Raw genomic sequence first — 23,231 nt, 5'->3', positions numbered from 1 at the left:
GGCACGTCTCACGCTGCTTCTCGAGCTTCCTTCAAAACCGGTTCATCTCCACGGGGGGGAAACAACCAATGAAAACCCGGAGCGGCTCCGTTGGAGAGGATCAGCGGGAATGGAGCGGTGGCGGAGCGGCAGACGGGTCAGTGCTCAGTGCGCACAGACGCGCTTTACAACACAGAAAACAAAACCAGAGGCGCCACGACCGGAAGTGTGTGTGTGAGAGAGAGAGAGAGAGAGAGAGAGAGAGAGAGAGAGAGAGAGAGAGAGAGAGAGAGAGAGAGAGGCCGAGCTGAAATATCAGAGAACATTTAATCGAAAGAAAAAAGTACTACCAGGGGTCCAATGCACACAACACAGATTTAGATCTAAATCTATATACAGATAGATATATAACCACAATGTCCCCCGTCAGGTGCTTCCTGTCAGTTTTTATTAGACTTGTGTGTTTTCTCTCTTTCTCTGGTGCGTCTGAGCTGCTGCCATCTGTTTCATTTAATCACAGCGGGTTAACTGGTGCACACACACACACACACACACACACACACACACACACACACACACACACGCACACACACACACACACACACCTCAGGTCAGGTTACCTGGCGCCGCGCTAGTGGCAGCCTGCTGCAGCATCTCCCCCCTGATAGCCCCCCCTGCTGTAGTGAAGAAATTTCCCCTCGGGGATTAATAAAGTGTATAAAAAAATTAAAAAATCAAATCACACACACACACACGCACACACACACACACACACACACACACACACACACACACACACACACACACTGTGAACACCTCTGCTGCCGTCTTCAGTGTTAAAAGGTGAACAGGAGTGTTTTCAGTTCCCTTTGAGCTGAATTTGTAGAAAGTTTTAAAGAACCAGCAGGTGGCGCAGTAACATCTTTTAAAAGACTCAGAGATCTTAGCGATTATATGGTAGGTAGGTATTTACTTTATTATTATTAATTAATCCCCGAGGGGAATTTTTTTTTAATTTTTTTAATATAACAAATGTTTCCAGTTCCTCAATGCTGGGTGTTTTTATTTTTTTTATTTCCTGGTTTATAACTATTTGCTGTATTTTATCCAAAATGTCAAATTCTTTTTTATATTTTTTTTTCCTGCCTTCCTTTTATAAAACATGATAAATTTCTATATTTTCTTGGCCGTGTGTTTGTTTCCAACCCGACCCGGTTCTCAGGACCCGGTCCGGTCGCTCTGCCGAAGCTCGCTGGCCTCCGTGAGATAAAGTGTCCTTTGGCGAGGAGTCAGCTGGTTTAGGAGCTCAGATTACTGAGTAAATTTGGTGAAGATGTGGGTTGATAAGTCACACATGTCAAGTAAGTTACCATGCGTACTCTGGACATGTTAAATGTGTTACCTAAATTAACTTATGTAACTTTATTAGAATTAATCCACTTTTGCGTTTTCTTACACGTGGACTAGATCATCAGACTTCTGGGGAAAAGTTCGAGCCAAGCGAGCGTCTGCCTCTTCATAACCACATCAACTCACTTCCTTCTTCGGATCAGAGCAGAGAACAGAAAATCTTCAAAACACTCGCTTACAGCCGAGTGTTCCTGAGCCCATGCAGTGATTTCCACGAGATAACATCAGATTTTGGGGTCAAACTCTGTAAATCATCAACAGAGACCCTTGAAATGTTTCAGAAAGTCTACGGCGATGACGCGACGAGCCGGGCGACGTATTTCTGAGTGATGTTCACGTTTCAAGAAGGGGGCGGAGCTTCACCGTCCAAGACCGAAGAAGGTGCGTCAGGTCACATAGTTATACCTCTGGGAGCTCAACAAAAAATGATGGTGGTTTCGCTGCTTCCTGGTGAATTAACCGCTGAAAGCTGACCACACATCACTGACTTCATGATCTCTTTCACCCGATTCACTCCTTATATTTGTTGAGCCAGATGGCCGATGAGAGGGCGTGGCCTCCAAACATAAGCTCTTTAACTGATCAGAACATCGTGACCTTTTTACCTGGCCGCTCACCGAGCCAATCACAGGTGGACCTCGGCCTGCAGAGACCCCCGAAACACAAACACGCAGGTCCTACGGACATTTAGACACGTGCACTGTTTCTAACGTCCCAGTCAGGAAAACCTCCAACAAACCGTGTCTTTGTCGAACAGTCCAGATGGACGTGGTTTCCGATTTTTTTCTTTTTTTTTATATTGATGCAGTGCGTACTTTAGAAACTCAAACAAGTTTCCGGTTCATTTTTAAAGTGCTGGACCTCCAGAAAACTAATAAGAAGGAGTGACTTTAGCTAACAACACCGAGATAACTGATGGACACATTTTATTCACTTTGGATTTGATGAGAGAAGTTGAATGGGAGTCTATGGAGCCGGAGGCTTTTTGGAGCCGACCTCTAGTGGCACTCGGAGGTATTGCAGCCGAAGACACTTCTGCCGCGGACATATTTTTCACATCACATCAGTTTGAATTATATTTTCCACTTATTTCAAACTTTTGAACACTTATTAAAGTCCATTTCTTTCTACACTGGAACCAACTTCAATTGTTTCCTGCTAAGTAAAATTAACGAGCTATATAGAGATAATTTCACTGGTTATACGTCATTATCTCCTCAAATTATATGTTTTTTTCTTGAATTTTGGCAAAGATTTGTTTGCAGTGTGACCGAGCTTTGCTATTTAGGGATATTGTACATTGTATATATCCTTTTTTTGAGGCTGTAATGAAGGAAGATCGAGAATTATGAACGAACTGCGTGTTATTTTACCACATCCTGCAGTTTTGCTCTTGATACCCAGATTTCGAAGAGGAGTCTCTGCATGCTGCTTCCTCTCTCTCACTTTAAAAAGTCCAACCAGACTCCTGTTGTATGTTTCCACCATTGATTGCATGTTTTTAGCCGTCACTCTTCCATTACTGTGAGCCTCGGCTCTGTTTCGCTGCTTTTGAAGTGCTCTGAGAGTCTGCTGCTGCAGCCGAGGCCCGAAGCTCAGCGTACATGTTAAATTACATGTGTTGATGTTGAAGTCGGAGGGTGCAGGGCAGGATGTGCTGGGTGCACTGTGGTCAGAGTCTGCAGAGCTATTAATAACCATCGCTGGTGTGGCTCCACCTTCCGATGGCACACATTTACCCACAATCATACGTTGACATCATTAATCACGAGGAACGGTTCAGAGCCGACTTCCAGTAGTGGAATCCAAAACAAAAAAAAAACTTCTTTAGTGACGATTAGATGCAAAACAAGCTCTACTTTTTGCATGAAATGTGACGTTTGCACTTTGAAAATATTGGCTGTTAGTATGTGCAGCACTGAGTACGTTTAAATGCACTCTGATGCTGTTTTTGGTTGTTTATCTTCCTGTAAACATCCACAGTGAAGTTCACAGAGCAGCAGGAGGCAACAACCTTCATGAGGGAGTATTCAGAGTGTCGTCTCTTCATCAACATCATCACTGATGACGTTAACGTGACCGCTGGTACGTGAACATGACCTGAAACATAACACGTAAATCATCAATAGAGACCCTTGAAATGTTTCAGAAAGTCTCCGGCGGTGAAGCGACGAGCCAGGCGAGGTGTTTCTGAGAGATGTTCACGTTTCAAGAAGGGGGCGGAGCTTCACTGTCCAAGACTGAAGAAGAAGGCATCAGGTCAGGAGACACCAGGTGGGTTTTCTTTGTGTCACCGTGAATTCGTCCCCCAGATTCAGACTGTCAACACAGAGTTCCACTGGGAACCTTCTGAGGCGTCTGAGGGGAAAACATTCACTGTGAACCACCTGAACTGTGGCGCCGTGGCAACAGGGTTCTCCAACACGACCGCTCACAGCGGAGAAGAGGAATCAGTGGAAATCACTGCATGGGCTCAGGAACACTCGGCTGTTAGCAGACGTGTTGAAGACTTTGTTCCCCCAAAAATCTGCTGTTTCTCTGCTCCAGTTTCAGGTTTCCATGGTGACGTCACTGATGTTCTCGTACCAGCGGTCACGTTATCGTGAGGAACTCAGTGATGATGTTGAACTCTGAATACTTCCTGATGAAGGTCGCTGCTTCCTGCTGCTCGGGGTGCATCGCTGCGCTGCGTTCAACGGGAACAGACTGAACTTTTAGGTCGAGTCTCGTGGTTCCAACGTTCAGCAGCAGATTCAACTTTTTATAGCAGCTACAGCTGATTAACTTGTTCTCACATCTAATTAAAAATACAGGAGTTGTCCAACAGTTGATTATTTAAAAGGTCTTCATCCTTTCTTTTCTTTTCGTCTCCACATTATTTCCTTGAATGTTCATCCTGAAACTTTGTGATGAAAAGTCGATTTAAAAGTATTTCTGATCTATTATCTCACTCTCGTCCTTCACCTCGTTCGTCGCCAAGCGTCCTGACTGACATCCGTCTGTCCCGATCTCCCTTCGCTCTCATCCTCACTGTAAGTCAGGACACCCCCCCCACCCCCCTCCCTCCTCCTGGTGTCTCCTCCTACAGAAATCCCTCCCGGGTTCAGTCGCTCCCTCCTCCTCTCAACGCTCAGAGCTGCTTTCTCCCTCCACGTTCTTCTTCACCTTCTGCGTCTCCGGAGGAAGGATGCCTCCCGGCCGACTGGTGTCTCTGCTGGGACTCCTCGTCCTCTGCAAAGGTACGAAAAAATAATCACAAAAGATTCATAAAAATAGAACTTCTGTTCAAGCGTGAAAACTTAAACTTGCTTCCTGTTGAGTTTTTATATTTGAGCTGAAAGATGAAAAAAAATGTTCTTTTAGTCCAAACACCCAGAAACAGACAGTGTGTGTGTGTGTGTGTGTGTGTGTGTGTGTGTGTGTGTGTGTAACAGATTAGTGATTGCGTGGGGAGAACAGATTATTTAAAGTTAACTCTCCATCTGCTGCGGTGGGAAGTTTTAAAAAAGTAAAATAAAAATCTGCTTCTGCTGCAGTGAAACGAGCTGCAGGTCATTTCTCACTCAGAGTTCACTGATGTGTGTGTGTGTGTGTGTGTGTGTGTGTGTGTGTGTGTGTGTGTGTGTGTGTGTGTGTGTGGTTGGACCGTTTCCAGAGTGAAGCCCCGCCCCCCCTCCTCCTCCTCCTCCTCCTCCTCCTCCTCCTCCTCCTCCTTGTGTTGATGGGATGAGGAGGTTTTTTTATAGCAGCCTGATCCTATTGAGGGCAGTGTCGCGCTCCTGTGTGCTAATTGCAGGGCGGCGGGCGCCAACGGGAAGCTGGACACCGAGCTAACGCTAAAGTCGCTGTGTTTGGAGGAAGTTTTAAAGCCTGGCATATTTGGACGAGTGACAACGTGGTCAGATGGCGTTAAACCTTCGGATTAGTCGCCACGCCGAAAGATATAGTGACTCCAACGACTCTTTTTAGACGTCTGCTTGCAGGCAGATTGATCAAATGGATTAATTATTGATCATTAGAAGGAACTGGAGGATAATCAAACTGTCAGTTCACCAAAGGTTCAAACCAGGTTTCACTTTGGTTTTCAGTCTTTATGCTCAAAGAGAATCTACAAACTCTCCAACTTTCCGTTTTTGATCCAAAGCTCCTGAAATGTTGATTTTCCTGCATGTTTTACCTTCGTTAGCAGCTGCAGTGAAAAAGTTGACTGAAGTGATTTGTTGACGAGATAATTAAAAAAAATCCCTCAGGAAACAAGTTGAGTGACACCAGATAGAAAAATACTGCAGGGAGGATATTACAGTTTGATAAATGGAAACTCAAATATAAAATAAACTCCATGATGTTCCAGGAAACGATCAAATCTCCTGACTTTAATGTCTGGAAGAGAGATTTTTTTAATTCCAGGATATATTGCAGGACCAGTGAGCGGTTTGTTTTCCTCCCGTGGTGACGCGTTCACAGCCGTCTGGATGTTTTGGTTTTCAGGTTAAAGACACTTTAAAGAGGCTGAAGAGACTCTCGCTGATCCCGACTGTTTAAGAGGCCAAACTACAGACAAACCAGACGGAGAACTAATGCCGCCGCTTACAGGCGGCCTTTAACTCACACTGATGACCTCTGACCTCTGACCTCTGACCTGTGCACAGTTTTTAGAGAGGAACTGGGTCAAAGGCTGATGAAGCATTTCTCTCAAGAGTTACATACGTGAAGAAGCGTTTTTTTTAAGGTGAATGTGATTTTGTACCAGCTGACCGTGAACGTCCCCGTGTGGGTTCCTTGAACGCGTCTCATCTTTGGGAGGTGATCCACGTTCTGATGAAAACACGTGGCGCTCGCCCGCCGGGAGATTTAGTTAATCGGGAGGCAAAAAGACAAACAGGAGGAACGCTCAAACAAACAAAAACAAACAAACAAAAAAACCACTTCATCTGGAACATAAAGCCACTTCCTGTTTTCACTTTGTGGTTGTTTTCACACCTGAACGTCCAAACTAAGCTTTTCAGTTTCATTTCAGTTTGTCATTCTGAGAACTTTTCATGACAGATGGAGCTCCCGGTGCTGGATGCTGATTGGTTCAGACGGCATGTCGTCGACTTTTAAGTTTAAATGGAGAAAAAAAACGGACAAACAGATTCATTTCTTTGCCAAAATATTGTAATATTGTAAGACGAGTTAAGTTTGAGCATTTTCAAGCTGATTTTTGATTTATTTTTCCCTCCTTCGCTGCCTGAGCGCGACTTCGGCTCCTTTTACTTCTTGTCCGGTTATATTTTCTTCTTCTGTTGTTTAACGAGTGACGACACGCCGCCTCAACTTCCTGTAATTAGTTTCTGAACCAGCTAAGAAGTCTGGTTCAGTTTGATCCGGGCCGAGAGACTCTGTTTGGGGTTTAAAGGTGTGTGTGTGTGTGTGTGTGTGTGTGTGTGTGTGTGTGTGTGTGTGTGTGTGAGTGTGTGTTCGTGAGTGACTTTGATGCTGCTCCTCGTTGCCATGGAAACACCTCCATGCAGTGCAGCTTCGATGTCATTTTCTCCGGCTCTCCTTCCGACGGCCTCGCCCCGGTCTGCCCTGCAGGTCAGGAGGAGAGCAGCGGCGCCGACTCCTGCGACAACTTCACCGACCTGAACCTGTCGCACTGCTTCATGGGAACGAGCCTGTACGTGCGGCTGCTGCTCTACACGCGCTCCAACCTGGACTGCGGCCGCGAGGTCAACCACCGCCGGCTCTCCTCCCAGCCGCTCTTCGACCTGTCGCGCCCGACCGCCTTCGTCATCCACGGCTACCGGCCCACCGGCGCGCCGCCGATCTGGATCGACCACCTCGTGCACCTGCTGGCCGAGCAGCAGGACATGAACGTCATCGTGGTGGACTGGAACAAGGGCGCCGCCAACCTCAACTACTTCACCGCCGTCACGTACACCAGGGAGGCGGCGCTCAACCTCACCGGCTTCATCCAGACCATGCAGGTGAGCTGGCGACCCTGAACGCACCGCGGGGCGGACGGACGACAGCTGGAGGGCCAGATGTTTTCATCACGACTCCATCAGACTCATTCAAAACAAATCAATGCATGTTTTTAACGCGTTATTATGGCGTCATGAAGATAAATTCACATCTGATCAGTGTTGTTCTGAAAATAATTCCACCATTAATTAGATACCTGAAAAGAGGTTAGTTTGATTGACAGCTCCTCCCCATCTCGTCCAAATATGGTCACGTCCGGCTCCAAAAAAATACGGCTGGCTGCATCTCAACATCTAAACAACTCATCTCGTTCCTAGTTTGGGTTTAATGGCCTGATAGTAAAACACGGTGCGTTCAAGCCTCCAGACATTAAAGTCTTGTTTCAAAGTCTTCATGAAGCCAATAAATACATTCCTGCTGTTGAAGCAGTTCAATCTGAAAATAATTAAATGAGAACCAAGTTCAGCGAACGTGTCCACGAACCTCCTGAATGTCGTGTCCTCAGGACGAAGGAGCCGCTCTGAGCTCGGTGCACCTCATCGGCGTCAGCCTGGGAGCTCACCTGGCCGGCTTCGTGGGAGCGAACCTGAAGGGGAAGATCGGCCGCATCACAGGTGGACGATTCAACCGGCAGCAACACAAACCTGCACGTAAACAACGAATACATCATCCAGCTGACGGGTTTTGTTGCCTCCTCCTCCTTCACCTCCTCTTCTCCCTCCTCCTTCTCCTCCTCCTCTTTCACCTCCTCCTCCTGCTCCTCCTTCACCTTCACCTCCTCTTCCTCTTCTTCCTCCTCCTCCTATTCCTCCAGGTCTGGACCCGGCGGGGCCGATGTTCACTAGCGCCAGACCGGAGGAGAGGCTGGACCCGTCAGACGCCATGTTCGTGGACGTTCTTCACACCGACATGAACTGTGAGAACGATTAGAGAACGATTAGAGAACAATCAGAGAACGATCAGAGAACGATCAGAGAACGATCAGAGAACGATTAGAGAACGATCAGAGAACGATCAGAGAACGATTAGAGAACGATTAGAGAACGATCAGAGAACGATCAGAGAACGATTAGAGATCTCGTCACTTCTTTGCTGACGGTGCAGAATAAATGAAATCGGTGTTTCCTGCGTGCAGCGTTCGGCCTGCGAGGAGCTCACGGACACATCGACTTCTACGCCAACGGCGGCGCCGACCAGCCCGGATGTCCCAAAACCATCTTCTCAGGTGAACACACACACACACACACACACACACACACACACACACACACACATTAACACATTAACACATTAACACACACATGCTGACTGCGGCGTCCTCCGTCTGTCCCCTGCGGCGTCCTCCGTCTGTCCCCTGCAGGTAAATCTTACTTCGTGTGCGACCACCAGCGCTCCGTGTTCCTGTTCCTGTGCGCCCTGAACAGAACCTGCAGCCTGACCGGGTATCCCTGCACGTCCTACGGAGACTTCCTGGACGGACGCTGCATGCGCTGCGAAGCCTTCAAACCCGCCTCCTGTCCCGTCCTCGGTAGGTGATCCAAAAAAAACAAAAACACCCTGACCGGCAGCCGGGAGCCCCAAAAAAAGAGAGAGCGGTTTGTCTTCCAAGAACAACAGCTGCAGGAATTATTGATGCTTTATTAATGCTTTATTAATGCTTTATTAAGGCTTCATTAATGCTTTATTAAGGCTTCATTAATGCTTTATTAATGCTTTAATGTTTTATTAATGCTTTATTAATGCTTTATTAATGCTTTCTTAAGGCTTCATTAATGCTTTATTAAGGCTTCATTAATGCTTCATTAATGCTTTATTGATGTTTTATTAATGCTTTATTAATGCTTTATTAATGCTTCATTAATGCTTTATTAATGCTTTATTAAGGCTTCATTAATGCTTCATTAATGCTTTATTAATGCTTTATTAATGCTTTATTAAGGCTTCATTAATGCTTTATTAAGGCTTCATTAATGCTTTATTAATGCTTTATTAAGGCTTCATTAATGTTTTATTAATGCTTTATTAAGGCTTCATTAATGCTTTATTAATGCTTTATTAATGCTTTATTAATGCTTTATTAAGGCTTCATTAATGCTTTATTAATGCTTTATTAATGTTTTATTAATGCTTTATTAAGGCTTCATTAATGCTTTATTAATGCTTTATTAATGCTTTATTAATGCTTTATTAAGGCTTCATTAATGCTTTATTAATGCTTTATTAATGTTTTATTAATGCTTTATTAAGGCTTCATTAATGTTTTATTAATGCTTTATTAAGGCTTCATTAATGCTTCATTAATGCTTTATTAATGCTTTATTAATGCTTTATTAAGGCTTCATTAATGCTTTATTAAGGCTTCATTAATGCTTCATTAATGCTTTATTAATGCTTTATTAATGCTTTATTAAGGCTTCATTAATGCTTTATTAAGGCTTCATTAATGCTTTATTAACGTTTTGTTAATGTTTTATTAATGCTTTATTAAGGCTTCATTAATGCTTTATTAATGCTTTCATGTTTTATTAATGCTTTATTAATGCTTTATTAATGCTTTATTAAGGCTTCATTAATGCTTTATTAATGCTTTATTAAGGCTTCATTAATGCTTTATTAATGCTTTATTAAGGCTTCATTAATGTTTTATTAATGGTTCATTAATGCTTCATTAATACTTTATTAAGGCTTCACACACACACACACAGTGAGGTTGGAGGTCCGACTGAACACCTGAACGGTCTCACCTGCAGGTTACGACATCAGCAGGTGGAGGGGGACGCTGCTGCGGCTCGGACAGACGAAAGTCTTCTTCAGCACCACCGCACACCTGCCCTACAAGAGTGAGTCCAGCACACACACACATTAACACACACACACATTAACACACACACAGTACTGTGGTACTGAGTTTGGTTTGTTCAAGGAGAATATTTTACTCTGATGACTGAGTGTAACTGTGTGTGTGTGTGTGTGTGTGTGTGTGTGTGTGTGTGTGTGTGTGTGTGTGTGTGTGTGTGTGTGTGTGTGTCTCAGAGCTGAGCTACAGGGTGGACATGGTGACGTGGAACCAGTACCTGCGCTGGGGGGTCGTCTACATCCGGCTGCACAGCGGCATGAACGTCACCGAGGCCCGAATCGACCAGTGAGTCGTCGGAGATCCGGTGAGAACAGGAAACCTGTAAACTCCTGCGTGTCGTTGTTCATCGTGTTCCTCCGGATGTTCTAAATGTTCCGCAGCAAGCCGCAGCGGTTCGAGCAGTACACGGCCACGCGGCTGCTGGCCCAGTTCGACGACGACCTGCAGAACATCCAGAAGGTCTCCCTGCGGATCAACACCGGCAACGTCATCGGGCCGCGCTACAAGATCCGCGTGCTGCGGATCCGCCTCACGCCGCTGGAGCTGCCCGAGAGGTCAGAGGTCACCGGGGTCCATTGGCCCTATCTAACGCAGTAATAAGGAGTAATGAATCATTTAGTGAGGATTTATAAGGCCTTAATAAGATTGAGACAGCTGCAGGAATCATTAATGCTTTATTAATGCTTCATTAAGGCTTCATTAAGGCTTTATTAATGCTTTATTAAGGCTTCATTTAGGCTTCATTAAGGCTTTATTAATGCTTCATTAATGTTTCATTAATGCTTCATTAATGCTTTATTAACATGAATAATCACTGAAGGCTCATTAGAAATCCAGAAAGATCCAGAAAATAAATGTGACGCTCTCGTTTCCAATGACGGTTTGTTTCACTGGATTATAAAATATTTTTCACAATAATCTAATCTACAACGCAGCTGATTTAAATCTGAATTCATATTCTCACTTTCAAGTTTGATAAAAACCAAAACAGCTGAAGTTCAGCTGCTGAAAACAAACGATGAGTTTCTTGCTCATTTTAGATCATTAGAACATTAAGATCTGTGATGAAGACTTTCATTATTAACAAACATATCTTCCTCCTCTTCATCATCAGGCCTCTGCTGTGCCGCTTTGACATCATCATGGAGGAGAACATGGAGGTGGCGTTTCGACCTCTGCTCTGCGGCTCTCACTTCTGACTCCCTGATCACACTTCCTCCTCCTCATCCCCTCCTCCTCATCCTCCTCTTCTTCTTCTATGGAGACACATCAGACTCACCTTTAACCCGCCTGGACGTCCTCGTGGTGCCGCAGCGTCTCCCTCCGTCGGGCGTCGAGGAGCTCCGCCCGACGACCTGCATGCGGATTTACTCCTCCTGCTCCTCCTCCTGCTGCTCCTCCTCCTGCTCCTCTTGCTCACTGAAACCAGGAATTGATGATGAGACTGATTCACGTTGAGCTGCAGGAGACGTTGATGTCAGCGATGAAGCTGCAGTGAAACCGTCAGATCACATTCTGATTATCGCAGATATACAACTTTATTTAACAGTATTTATATATATATATATATATGAATATATATATATATTTATATAAACACGAGACAAAGTGGATTTAATCTTTAACATCTGTATTCACTGAGTTTCTGCAAATGTTTCAGATAATCTGAAGGATTAAGATTTCCTCATGAGTTTGTAAAATTAAATAATTAAATCCTGAATTAATTTCAGAAACAGTCACAGAGCTGAAGAGAAACAATATGCAGTTTATCGGATTTACCCAAAAGGTATTATTTAATTCTATAAAAAAAACGATTAAATTTGTCAGATTTAAATGTTGCATGTGCAGCATTTAAATTCAATGAGTCAGATTTATTTAAAAAATAAAAAAAAAATATATAAAGTGTTTAACAAAAAAATGTAGAATTTATTGTGAAAATAAATAAATTTCATAAAACCCATTAAAAGACTGTTTTGAACTATTAAGCTGGACTAAAGCTCCTTTAAGGTTTTAATTTGCCTTTTTTTATCTTCACCTTTAATGTTTTTGGATTTACATCTTATTTCCATGTAAATTCCCACAATTCCCTAAAAGAAATTAACTGTTTAATCGAGTCAAAACTCCTGAAATCAGTTAATGGATGTAAAAATCTTCCCACTACGAGACATAAAATAATTTCATACGGGATCTAAATGTTGATCCGTTTCACTGCCGTTACAAACGGAAGTGAAAGTGCATCTTTTTCCCGTTTGTGCCTTTAAGCAGCAGCTCTCTGCCGTCCTGAGTCCTCGCTGCACATGTGGACGTCCTGGACGCTGCAGAGACACTTCAGGAGCAGAAAACACAAAGATGGATGACGTCACCGCCCGGAGGAGGAGCTGCGTCTGCAGTTGTGTTTCAGCGGATCCGTTTTATTTATTTATTTTTTTTAAATACGTTCAGAGTTTTCACCTCGTTTCCTGAAGGCGAAGGTGCAGTTTGCATTTTTGGACTTTTATCGTTATAATATTTACTTAAAACAAAAACAAAAAGAACTGTTTTAATGGAAGGAAAACCCTGAATGTGATGTCGTAGTGAGTTTCACACGGTGAGATGAAGACACTCCTTCAACCGAGCTGTCAGTCAATGTGACACACACACACACACACACACACACACAGTAGATCAAAAATGTGGTTCAGTCTTGAAAACCTTTTTTATTGTGTATTTTCACACACTGTTCAAAATAAATGTTTTGTTTGAAACGATATCTTTTTAAATATTGCTGAGTCGTGCCTTTATTCTGAGTATTTCCTGCAGGACTCTGAACACGGCGCTCGTTGCTCCGCCTGGTTGATCACAGAAAACCTAGTCGGGTCAGAATAGCTTAGACGCGTGGTCGATGATATATTGAGAAGTTTGTTTGTCTTTGCCAAAGAGTGTCGCCATGGTGATGCGGCAAAGTCCGATGTCTCAACCGTGACACAGGAAGTTGGTGTTTAAGGTCAAAGGATGCTTGAAACCTCATGAAATGTGTCACAAACATCCGGCGTGGTGAGACGGTACGTGATGTGGGTTTTGCGAGTGGGCGTGGCCAGACGGCTCGCCAGCGCCCCCTAAACTGCAGCTCCGTCATCTCGTTTCACCGACATGCACCAACATTTTAGGATACGTGTGTCACATCAAGATGTACAAAACAGTCTCTCGGCAGCATGACCTCAAGTCAACAGGAAGTCCCCCATTTTGAATTTAGTTTCCTTTTTTGAGCGTCTCGTCATGAAACTACAAGTGACTGTAACTTTTTCTGTTTCATTCAGTCTCAGCAGCCGGAAGTAAACCAACACCTTTGATCCATGTTTATAGTTTTAATGTAAGTTGATTGGACATCTGAATGAAACAAAGTTTAACAAAAAATGTTAAAAAGAGAAATAAATGACAGACACAAACGAAGGTGTTTCATATTGATTGGCGTCATCGGCCGGTCCGTCGTCCTCGTTCACAAACACACGAGACGTCTTCACAGTCGGGACGAGTCGACAGAGCTCTCGATCTAAAGCAGCGATCGAGGCCCAGACGGAGACTCAACACTTCTTTTTTTATACAACTGGTGCTTCCAGTCAAAGCAGCAACATCCAAATGGAAGAGTCCCAGTGTGATCACCAGTTGGGACCTGAAGACGGACATGGAGGGACGAAAGGACAAAGATGGAGGATCAGAGGAGTGAAGAGATCAACATGGACAATAAAAGAGGATGGGAGCAGCTTGAGCAGAGAAAGGAGGAGGAGGAGGAGGAGGAGGAGGAGGAGGAGGAGGAGTAGAAGGAGGAGGAGGAAGAGAAGGAGAAGAGATTGGATGAGCTCAGCCGTGATTACGAGCCGGCGAGCGGGAAGCCTCCTTAAAACGGTGACGTGTCATCGGGTCAGAGGTCAAAGAATATTACAGGAGCAGGCGATGTCAAACGGCTCCACGTGGTGGTTGCCGAGGAAACGAGCGGGAGGACTGTTACACAACGGGAGCAGGCAGAGTTCAGGACGGGAAAAGTTCGGACTAAAAGTGTCACGCTGAGTCTGAGAGGAGAAGCTGCAGGAGGGAGAAAATAAATCGTGGATACTGATGATCCAAAATATAATAACTGGCAGGAAGTCTTGATTTTGGAACGTTTAGTTCCAGAATAAAGACCTTAACATGTAAACCGCCCTGAACAGATGTTCACAGAGAACATAAAACACCTGCAGCTGCATCGTAAGAGGAGGAGTCACTGAAACGTGTTTAAACACGTCAGAGACAAAATGATATGAAAGAATACACCAAGGAAGGATTAACCCTCCGATCATAGTAAATAGATTCATCCTCCACACGGCTGCAGATTCACAAGAAAAGTGTTTCATCGACTTTCTAACTTGGTGATTTATTTTTTATTTTTGTGCTAAAGGTAAAGGTTGTTCAAAGGTGTCTTATTTATTTTATTTATGTTGAAACTGTTTGGCATGCAGCGTCTGTTGTTTCTACCTGAAGAGGTTGATGCAGCGCAGGGTGTTTTATTTTGAAAATGTATCTCTCTGGTTTTCTTCTTCACTTCCTGTCCAGCTGATCTGCTCATAAATAGTCAGGAAGTCTATTTTTAGTGACGCTTTGTGCCGAGCTGCTTCTGGTGGAAATACAAGCGGTTGTCGCAGCCGGTACCAGCCGGCCCGGAAGTACCCGACCTGGCCGGTACCCGACCCGGGTAGAAAAACAAGAGCCTTGATGTGGACCACCGCCTCCTCCGGTCGGTGTTTAACAGGTGAAGCTACCTGCTGGGTTGGTGCTCGGCATGTTCTGCCGCCGGTTCCCGAAGCGATTGTTCCGGCGCTGAGGTCCCGGGTTCAGTCTGTTCGGAGCTCCTCTCCTCGGTCCCTGAAGAAGAGAAAAAGGATTTAAAAGTCTCTCGTGACTCCGACGTGGCTCCACCTCCACCTCCACCTCCACCTCATCACTCACCATCTTCCCTTCTTGTCTCCGGTTCTGCTCGTCGGGCCAGTTGGAGAATCCTTCGTGGTCCATCTGAGCCACCTCGTCTCCGTACTCAACATCCGGCTCGCTGACATTTACAAAAACATTTAAATCACAGCGAAGAGAAAAATCCACGTTTATTTCACAAAAACTTTCATCAAATTATTTCAGATAAACGTTAAGGACTCAAGAACGTGACTCACCTGACGGCCCCTCGGGGGCGCTGTGACATGCTGTTTCCTTGTATCGTCACTTTCACCCCCTCCAGTTTCTCCTGCCGCCTCCTCTCCAGGTCGTGCCTCAGGTCTCCCGGGCCTCGGACCGGCTGCTGCTTCGGCACATCATCGGTGTGATTAACGAGACCGTCACAACCATGCTGCTCAACAGTCAAACGGTTTTTACCTGCGTGGGTCCCAGTCTGGAGAACAGAGGCTCGTTGTCGTCAGGCAGCGAGTTCATGTTTAAACTGAAGCCTCTGCAGAAGATGGAGATTCGTACACGTGGTCAGAAAAAGGATCAGAAGAGTTTCTCCATCACGACGCTGCCGTGCGACGTACCGGTTCAAACTGAAGCGCTCGTCCAGCGTCAGCTCCTCCACCTCCTCCTCTTCTTCGGAGTAGCTGCTTTTCTGCGGCGTGGAGAAGCGTTGGTTCAGGGTGACCCCGTCGTCCCTGAAGTACTGATCTGTGGGCGGAGACGGGAGACGCTGTCAGGGTCTCAACACCGCACCGTTTGGTCTGGACCTTTAAGATTAGTCCGTTTCAATTGAACCAAAAATATCAGGGAGGAACACGGTCGACTAAAATGATGCACAGATATGTGATTATTAGATTAGTGCAGATATGTGATTATTAGATTAGTGCAGATATGTGATTATTAGTTCAGTTCAGATATGTGATTATTAGTTCAGATATGTGATTATTAGTTCAGTTCAGATATGTGATTATTAGTTCAGATATGTGATTATTAGTTCAGTTCAGACATGTGATTATTAGTTCAGATATGTGATTATTAGTTCAGATATGTGATTATTAGTTCAGATATGTGCGGCGCCGACCTTTGACGAGGTGCACCAGGGTGATGATCTCCTGGGCGAACGTCCCCGTGTGCATGGCCGTCTCCCGGTACGTCCCCGAGTGCTCCAGCATGGGCAGGAAGTCCAGACGCTGGCGGCCCACGTTGACCAGGTCCAGAGAGAGCTGCCTGTCTGAGGAGTAACACAGCGGACTGCAGAGGAGGAGGAGGAGGAAGATTTACTGGCATCTGTGACGACATTCAGAGGAGTTGAAGTTTAACTGAAATCTTTAAGATGCTATTTATTGTCCCGACAGACGGACTAACAGAAGGAGCTATTGTATTTTTTAATTCCTTTCTGTCCCAACCACAGCAGAAAATAAACAAATAAAATAAGCAACAACTTTACCTTACCCAACAAACTTACCTTTCACGAGTTCCTTTAAAGACGTCTACAATAACTAGAAAAAGGGGACGTTCACATCCAACCAATTTAAAGTGTTTTTAAGGATATTTAAAAACACTTAAAGTGAAATCCAGAGAAGACTAATCTACCCCCCTCCCTCTTTTTTTTTTTTTTTCCCAAACATGTCGGTGAGTTAAAGCTCGGGTGAAAATTCACACTTCTTTTCTTGTATGATCCGTTAAATCTTCATGTTGTAGCTGCACGACTTTTGTTCTCGGTTCGGATGTTTCAGCGTCTCGTCGCCGGACGGACGGACGGACGGAGGTCGTCTCTCCGCTCCCCTTTCACGCTGCAGAAATGTTTTTGTTGTCCACTAGTTTCTTCTGACTTCTCGTCCTCCTGCAGAATCTGTCCACGACGTGGACGCCTCCTTTGGTCTGAACTGTTGAGGACTCACAGATCTGAGGAGTTTTCCAGCATCGCTGACGCTCCTTTGTGTTTCAACAGTAATTCCCGTGACGTGTTTCTCCTTCTGACTGTTTCTCCTTCTGTTTCTTCTCCCGACCGTTTCTCCTCCCGACTGTTTCTCCTCCTGACTGTTTCTCCCTTCTGTTTCTCCTCCCGACCGTTTCTCCTTCTGACTGTTTCTCCTTCTGTTTCTTCTCCTGACCGTTTCTCCTCCCGACCGTTTCTCCTTCTGACTGTTTCTCCTTCTGTTTCTCCTCCCGACCGTTTCTCCTCCCGACCGTTTCTCCTTCTGACTGTTTCTCCTTCTGTTTCTTCTCCCGACCGTTTCTCCTCCCGACTGTTTCTCCTCCTGACTGTTTCTCCCTTCTGTTTCTTCTCCTGACCGTTTCTCCTCCCGACCGTTTCTCCTCCTGACTGTTTCTCCCTTCTGTTTCTTCTCCCGACCGTTTCTCCTCCCGACCGTTACTCCTCCCGACCGTTACTCCTCCCGACTGTTTCTCCCTTCTGTTTCTTCTCCCGACCGTTTCTCCTCCCGACCGTTACTCCTCCCGACCGTTACTCCTCCCGACTGTTTCTCCCTTCTGTTTCTTCTCCCGACCGTTTCTCCTCCCGACCGTTACTCCTCCCGACTGTTTCTCCTCCTGACTGTTTCTCCATCTTGATTTTTCCATCTTCTTAAGTTGGTGACGACTCCGTTTCCCTCCATTCTTCAGAACAGATGATTTGTATGTTCACAGCGTCGATGTGTTCTTTCAGCACTGAAGAGGCTCCAGGTCTCATTTTGTTTCCATCACGTATTAGTTCACGTTATAAAGATATTTATCGTCACTGCTTTCGTTTCTCTTTTCGGCAGCACTGATGATGCGTTCACGTTCCTCGTCAAATCATCACTGAGAAGATTACGTGTATTTTTGGGAACGATGATCTTTATGTTCCTGACTTCAACTTCTCGTTGAAGCAGAGTGTGAAAATTCCCGTTGATGTCGCGAAGCTGAAATTGTGTTTAGTCGTCTTCACCAGGAGAAGTAACGGTGATCCACGGGTGGATTTCTTCATAAAAGCAGCTGTTTCTGTCTCCATCGTCCATCATCTGTCTCCTGCGACACGCTGGACGTGAAGACGAGTCTTTAGTTCCTCGTGTCCGTCTGCAGTCGCATCGCAGGCTTTGAATCCTCTTCCTGTTCGATGTTTCAGCCGTCAGCACAAAGTCTCCCTGTTCATCCACACAGGATGCGGTAACCTGGCAACCGTACCTGCCGATGGTTTTTTTTTTTACCGTGACGGGTCTCCACTTCTTCCGACCAAAACCGAGAGACGTTTCCAGGTTTGTCGTCGGCTTCCTGAAGTCAGCTCAAGTTCCAGCTTAAAAAGAAACAAACGGTGTTTATTGATTCCAAATACTTTCATCTTTGTCGCAGATCGTTTCCAGATCGATTCCCCCCTCCGCCCCCACACTTATGTTTCCATGGTTTCGTCTCCATCAGCATTGTTTGACCTCCCCAGACGTTTCCTCTCCATCATATAATATTCTTGATCCAGCTTCACTGACGCCACCTGAAGTCTCTTCAGATGCGTCCGAGCGTCGCAGCTGTTTAACCATCAGCAGGTTCAACGCTCGTCGTCTTTCTTTCCCACGACGTTCATCTGTGCACCAAATTCTTTCTCAGTCAAATGAGGATTGTTTTTTTTCCATTTTCAGTCAAAGTGGCTCCAAAAATAAATCAGAAGGGTAAAAAGTCTTCAGCGTCCCGAGACACAGCGTGAGTGTTGGCAGCGTTCGTCCTTCTACCGCAGACGTTAAAACACGACACCAGCAGCGAGTCGCTGCCTCGTTCACGTCCGTCGACTCCTGGAGATGTTTGTAATCTGCGTGACGCTCCGTTCATGCAGCTCGTTCCTCTTCAGCAGAGATTTGAATCGTCTTCTGAGATCTTTGAGAAAAACCTCCCCCGCCCCGTGGAGGCTGCGTGGACGTAAACCTGCTGATTGAATCCTGGACATCGTCTGAGACATCTTCCGTTCAGCTAAACTGAGGCGGTCCAGCGTTGTCCTCCATAAACCTTCCTGCCAGCGGTCAGAGCCGAGGAGGATTTTCTGCATCTTCAAATCAGAACTGAACTCCGGGTCGGTCCTTTTAAATCGGTGCGGTTCTTTCAAACGTGCCGAGTCTTCATTCATTCCTTCACTAATGTACGATGAGATGCAGCCGAAGCTGTCGCTCTGAAGGAGAAACCGTTTGCTTCCAGTGGATTCTTCGTTTTTGTGTTTTTTTTCCCGCGTCGCTCCCGAAGCTGAACGTCAGCGTGTTACATTTCAGCCGGGATCTGATTTTCTTCAAGGAAGCACGAGATGCTTTTTCTGGGTGTTTCCATCGAGGAGCAGCAACAGACCTCCTCTCCGAGTCCCACGAGGTTTCCTCCGAGGACGACTTCCCCTTCGGATGAAAATGTATCATCTGTTGGAGGAACTTCTGTGAAGCGTCCCGATCGTACGATGTGACAAGTGCACCCGTTTCCAGCCGTAGTTCCTGAATCCGCTCGTGTTCGGTTCAGTTTCAGACAAAATCCACGTGAATATCAGCTGAAAATATTCGTTGTCTTTTCGATGTCACTCCACTGCTGCTTCCTTCTGACTTCAGAAAAAGAAAGTGTGAACTTTCACCCCTCACCCCTTCACAACTTTAGAAAAAATACTCTACCTGTTTTTTTTTTACGGGCCGACTCATGTCCACTTTGATGGTTAGCGTTTCCTCGGTTACGACCGCCATGCTATCGTTTTTCTGATGGTTCCACGCCCGCTCCCTCTGACGGGGCATTTTAGGATCCAAGTGGTCCCGTGGCGGGTGTCGGTCCAGTCCTCCGGGCCGGTCGTGCTCCCACTGCTGAGGTCTGTCTTCTTCCATCCAGTCTGGCTCCTCTTCGACGGGATCCTGGTAATCCTCCCTGAAGGGTTGGTACCCGTGTCTCTGCTCGGTGTGAGGCGGGTCTTGGTATCCTTGGTTGGACTGCTGTAAGCGAGGTTGACTCCTGGGCTGTCCCGTCCGTCCTCCCTCACTTTGGTTGTACTGCCTTTTCATTGGGTTCAGGTTAACCTTCATCGGGCGAGTGCCGCCCCGCCCCCTGTGGTTCACCGGACCGGCTCGATTACCGTATCTCATGGTGTTGGGTCTCTCCTGCGGCCCGGGGCTCCTCCTAGATTCATGATAGTTGGCGTCTCTGGGATTATCTTGAAAATGCCGATCCCTTGAGCCTTCCCGATCCTCCGACCGGCTGTCGGACGTCCTGAAACGCTCCTGAGAGGAGCCCGTCGGACGGGGGGTCCTCTGGCGGTCAAAGTCGGAGCCGGGGTCCCTGCGATCGTCAAACTGTTCCCGCCGTGGCGTCTGTCTGCCGCCCGTGATGCCGTGATCGTGCTCAACGACGAGCGGCCGCGAGTGGCGAACGTCCCCGGAGGGGAGGTTCCCCCGAGCGCCTCCTCCAAACCCATCTCTGGGTGAGTCCATTGTATAACCATGTTCCTCAAAGTCCTCCTCTTTTCTGTACCTGTGATGGCATAAGAGGAGGTGACATGGTTCAACAACGATACATGCAACCGTCGCATCTTCACATCTAGTTCATTAACTTGAAATTAGCTCTGGAAGTATCTCACCAAGCGGCTGGTTTAGTTTTTACTGCTGCAACATGAACTTTTGAAAAAGTGCTTTCGCTTCCACGAGCATTAACAACTACAGTGAGGTCGGCCTAAGGCATGCAGAAAGGTTCAGGCTGGCAAAGGAAGGAAAACGTTAAGCCATGCAGTATTTGTGCTACACAAGGTCACTACATTAGTGAGAATAGGACGTGAGGACAGGGAGGAATCTGGTTCTATGGGAAATCAAGAGATGAGAATCCTCTGCATTCTTCATTTTTTCCGGATAGTGCTGAAAAGCATTTTGGTTAAAATTTACCCAAGATGACCGGCGTCATCCGTTTCTCTCCTTTGCCTTTTAAAAGCGAGGCTCCTCTCGTGCGGCGGATTCTCTCTTTTCCCGCCTCTACTCGGACCCTGTGCGCTCCTGCTTCCTCCTTCTCTGTCTGCTGCGCCTCTTTGGTCATCTGACCTCCCGCCGGGACTGAAGTTTCTGAACTTCCCTCGTCCTCTGCCCTGCTCCTCTCTCCTCCAGCTCATCCCCGACTCCCTCAGCTGGTGGTCCGGGGGAGACTTCGGCGTGGGCGGCAACCTTTCCCTCATCAACCTCAGAGGAGACTTGGGCGACCTGCCCCGGTTCTCAAAGCTCTGGAAGTGTTGCCTGAAGCCTTCCCTGCGTCTCTCCCCGTCGGGCGGCGGCGAGAGCCTCCGGTCTTCGTAGCGCATCGTGTCATAGTGAGCCGGCGGCTTCTTGTGGTGAAACTCCTGGTCTGGATGACGTTGGTGCCCGAACTGCTGGTCGAACGGGAACGGAGAGGATCTCCTCTGACCTTCTGGGTGCACGTCCTCCCTAAAGCGGTCCCTGAATTCTCCAGGACCTCCTCTGGGGCGGGTGGCTCCTGTCCGGAGGATTTCCATCCATCTTTGAAGGGAGTTTGTGAGCGTCAAAGTCGGGTTCCTCCCACGGGAACCTCCTGAAAACATTAAAAAAACAACTAATGTAACAACTGTAACAGGAATCAATAAATCTGCTTTTACATTTAAAAACTAAAAGGTGTGTTTTAAGCTACATGGGTCATATGAGACACAAATATGTTGATGAAAATGAAACACCGGTGGCGGATTTACCTGTAACGAGGTGACCGGGACCGTGGTCCGGACATTTGATCAACCTGAAAGGAAAGAAGAGTCTTTTGTAAAAAAAAACACACAAAAAACGAACTACTTTGAAAGCTGCAGGCAAAACAAAACACTTCCTGTTAGCTGGAATAAAAGTCAAAAACTTTTAGTGGAGTATTTTCAGTCTGCCGTTAAATACTTTAATGAAAGTGAAGGATCTGAATACTTCTTCCACCAATGATTGAAATAAATTTGGGATTTAGGCCTGTTGACCGAACAAATAAGCTATTTATCTAGGTCATTGTGTGACGTCATAGGTCATTGTGTGACGTCATAGGTACTTGCAGCTCTCTGATTTAACTCAGTTTACGAGTGTCAATCATTTCCAGGTAAAATACGACGTCACGTTTTGCTATAGTAACGCGATAACAACTGAACTCTCGTTTCTGACGGAGCACATCTGAGTGTCTGGACAACGTGAAGACAGAATAATAAAATATTAATTCTGTTATTTTTCCTCAAACGTTTCCAAACCAACGTGTGCACGCGCATCAGCTAACTTCTAGCTGGCTAAAGCTAATTAGCAGCTAACGTTACGCGGTTGTCTTACCTCCGTCCGCGACGCGTCAGGCGACCGCGACTAACACCGTCTACAGCGGGATAACACCGACAAACAACCGCAAGATAAACCTTTATTATTAGACAATACGACCCTGTCTATCACCACAGAACCAAAATGTGTCCCAGTGTGTTGTCCTTCCCGTTAAATGTCCAAAAGGAAAATGGCTGTCGATGACGTATGTTCCGGTGAGAGCCGCAAACAGCCAAACGGCGAGAGTTCAGGCACTTCCGCTGCGGTCCTTTCAAAATAAAGCTGATGCCTGGCTTTACAGAAATTCAACCTAACGAGCCGTTGTACAAATTCCGTCATTATGATATTTATATGATTAATACTTTTTAATGTGGCTGTTACTTTTCAGCCACAGAAAATTCATGAACACCTGCGATCATTATTTTTATACCGCATTGGATTTCTGTCCAAACTACCACAAACTTTATCCAAAATACATTTTATATATGTATTTATAAAGTATGACTTTTTATCACTTTTTGGACGACCAGCTGCAGTATGACTCAGTGGTGCAGTGGTTAGAGCAGTTCCCTCAGTGAGAAGTAACCGGTTCGATCCCCACCTCAGGTCATATGTTCAGGAAAAGGTCGTACTCCAAAAAGTGACCGAAGTCATTATAGTGTATAGTGTATAGTGTATATAGTGTGTATAGTGTGTATAGTGTGTATAGTGTATATAGTGTGTATAGTGTGTATAGTGTGTATAGTGTATATAGTGTGTATAGTGTATATAGTGTGTATAGTGTGTATAGTGTGTATAGTGTGTATAGTGTATATAGTGTG

General features: G+C 45.8%; 2 protein-coding genes and 1 long non-coding RNA gene across 3 annotated transcripts; 2 read left to right on the top strand and 1 right to left on the bottom strand.

Moving 5' to 3' along the window:
• Positions 1–62: 62 nt before the first annotated feature.
• Positions 63–4,474, top strand: LOC138193892 (uncharacterized). The gene is made up of 4 exons (XR_011177888.1): positions 63–136; positions 1,202–1,340; positions 1,447–1,770; positions 3,539–4,474. It is a non-coding gene; the product is annotated as an uncharacterized lncRNA (long non-coding RNA).
• Positions 4,475–4,555: 81 nt separating this feature from the next.
• lipib (lipase, member Ib) lies at positions 4,556–12,167 on the top strand. The gene is made up of 10 exons (XM_069142157.1): positions 4,556–4,628; positions 6,967–7,358; positions 7,862–7,970; positions 8,171–8,272; positions 8,492–8,581; positions 8,717–8,884; positions 10,107–10,196; positions 10,390–10,498; positions 10,594–10,767; positions 11,328–12,167. The coding sequence occupies exons 1-10, from the start codon at positions 4,577–4,579 to the stop codon at positions 11,410–11,412; spliced, it is 1,371 nt and encodes a 456-aa protein (XP_068998258.1). The 5' UTR covers positions 4,556–4,576; the 3' UTR covers positions 11,413–12,167.
• A 722-nt stretch (positions 12,168–12,889) lies between these two features.
• On the bottom strand, positions 12,890–22,749 carry LOC138193872 (BCLAF1 and THRAP3 family member 3). The gene is given in 12 exon segments (XM_069142155.1): positions 12,890–13,862; positions 14,986–15,088; positions 15,173–15,272; positions 15,388–15,512; positions 15,587–15,659; positions 15,742–15,868; positions 16,242–16,411; positions 19,766–20,614; positions 21,019–21,590; positions 21,592–21,673; positions 21,828–21,871; positions 22,738–22,749. Coding segments are annotated over 12 exon segments (2,271 nt in total). The 3' UTR covers positions 12,890–13,848.
• Positions 22,750–23,231: the final 482 nt, after the last annotated feature.

The sequence above is a fragment of the Embiotoca jacksoni genome, unplaced genomic scaffold, assembly GCF_022577435.1.
Source record: "Embiotoca jacksoni isolate LCO1_2020_lvr unplaced genomic scaffold, fEmbJac1.0.p SCAF_98, whole genome shotgun sequence".
Taxonomy (NCBI): Eukaryota; Metazoa; Chordata; class Actinopteri; family Embiotocidae; genus Embiotoca; species Embiotoca jacksoni.
This window is presented reverse-complemented; position numbering and strand designations above follow the sequence as displayed.

What these genes read in the sequence shown, in the direction of transcription:
- lipib (XM_069142157.1), top strand. Translation starts at nt 4,577, where the DNA reads ATGCCTCCCGGCCGACTGGTGTCTCTGCTGGGACTCCTCGTCCTCTGC. An exon ending in GAAGATCGGCCGCATCACAG is followed by an intron (nt 7,971 to 8,170) that starts GTGGACGATTCA and finishes CTATTCCTCCAG; the next exon opens with GTCTGGACCCGGCGGGGCCG. An exon ending in CGCCTCCTGTCCCGTCCTCG is followed by an intron (nt 8,885 to 10,106) that starts GTAGGTGATCCA and finishes TCTCACCTGCAG; the next exon opens with GTTACGACATCAGCAGGTGG.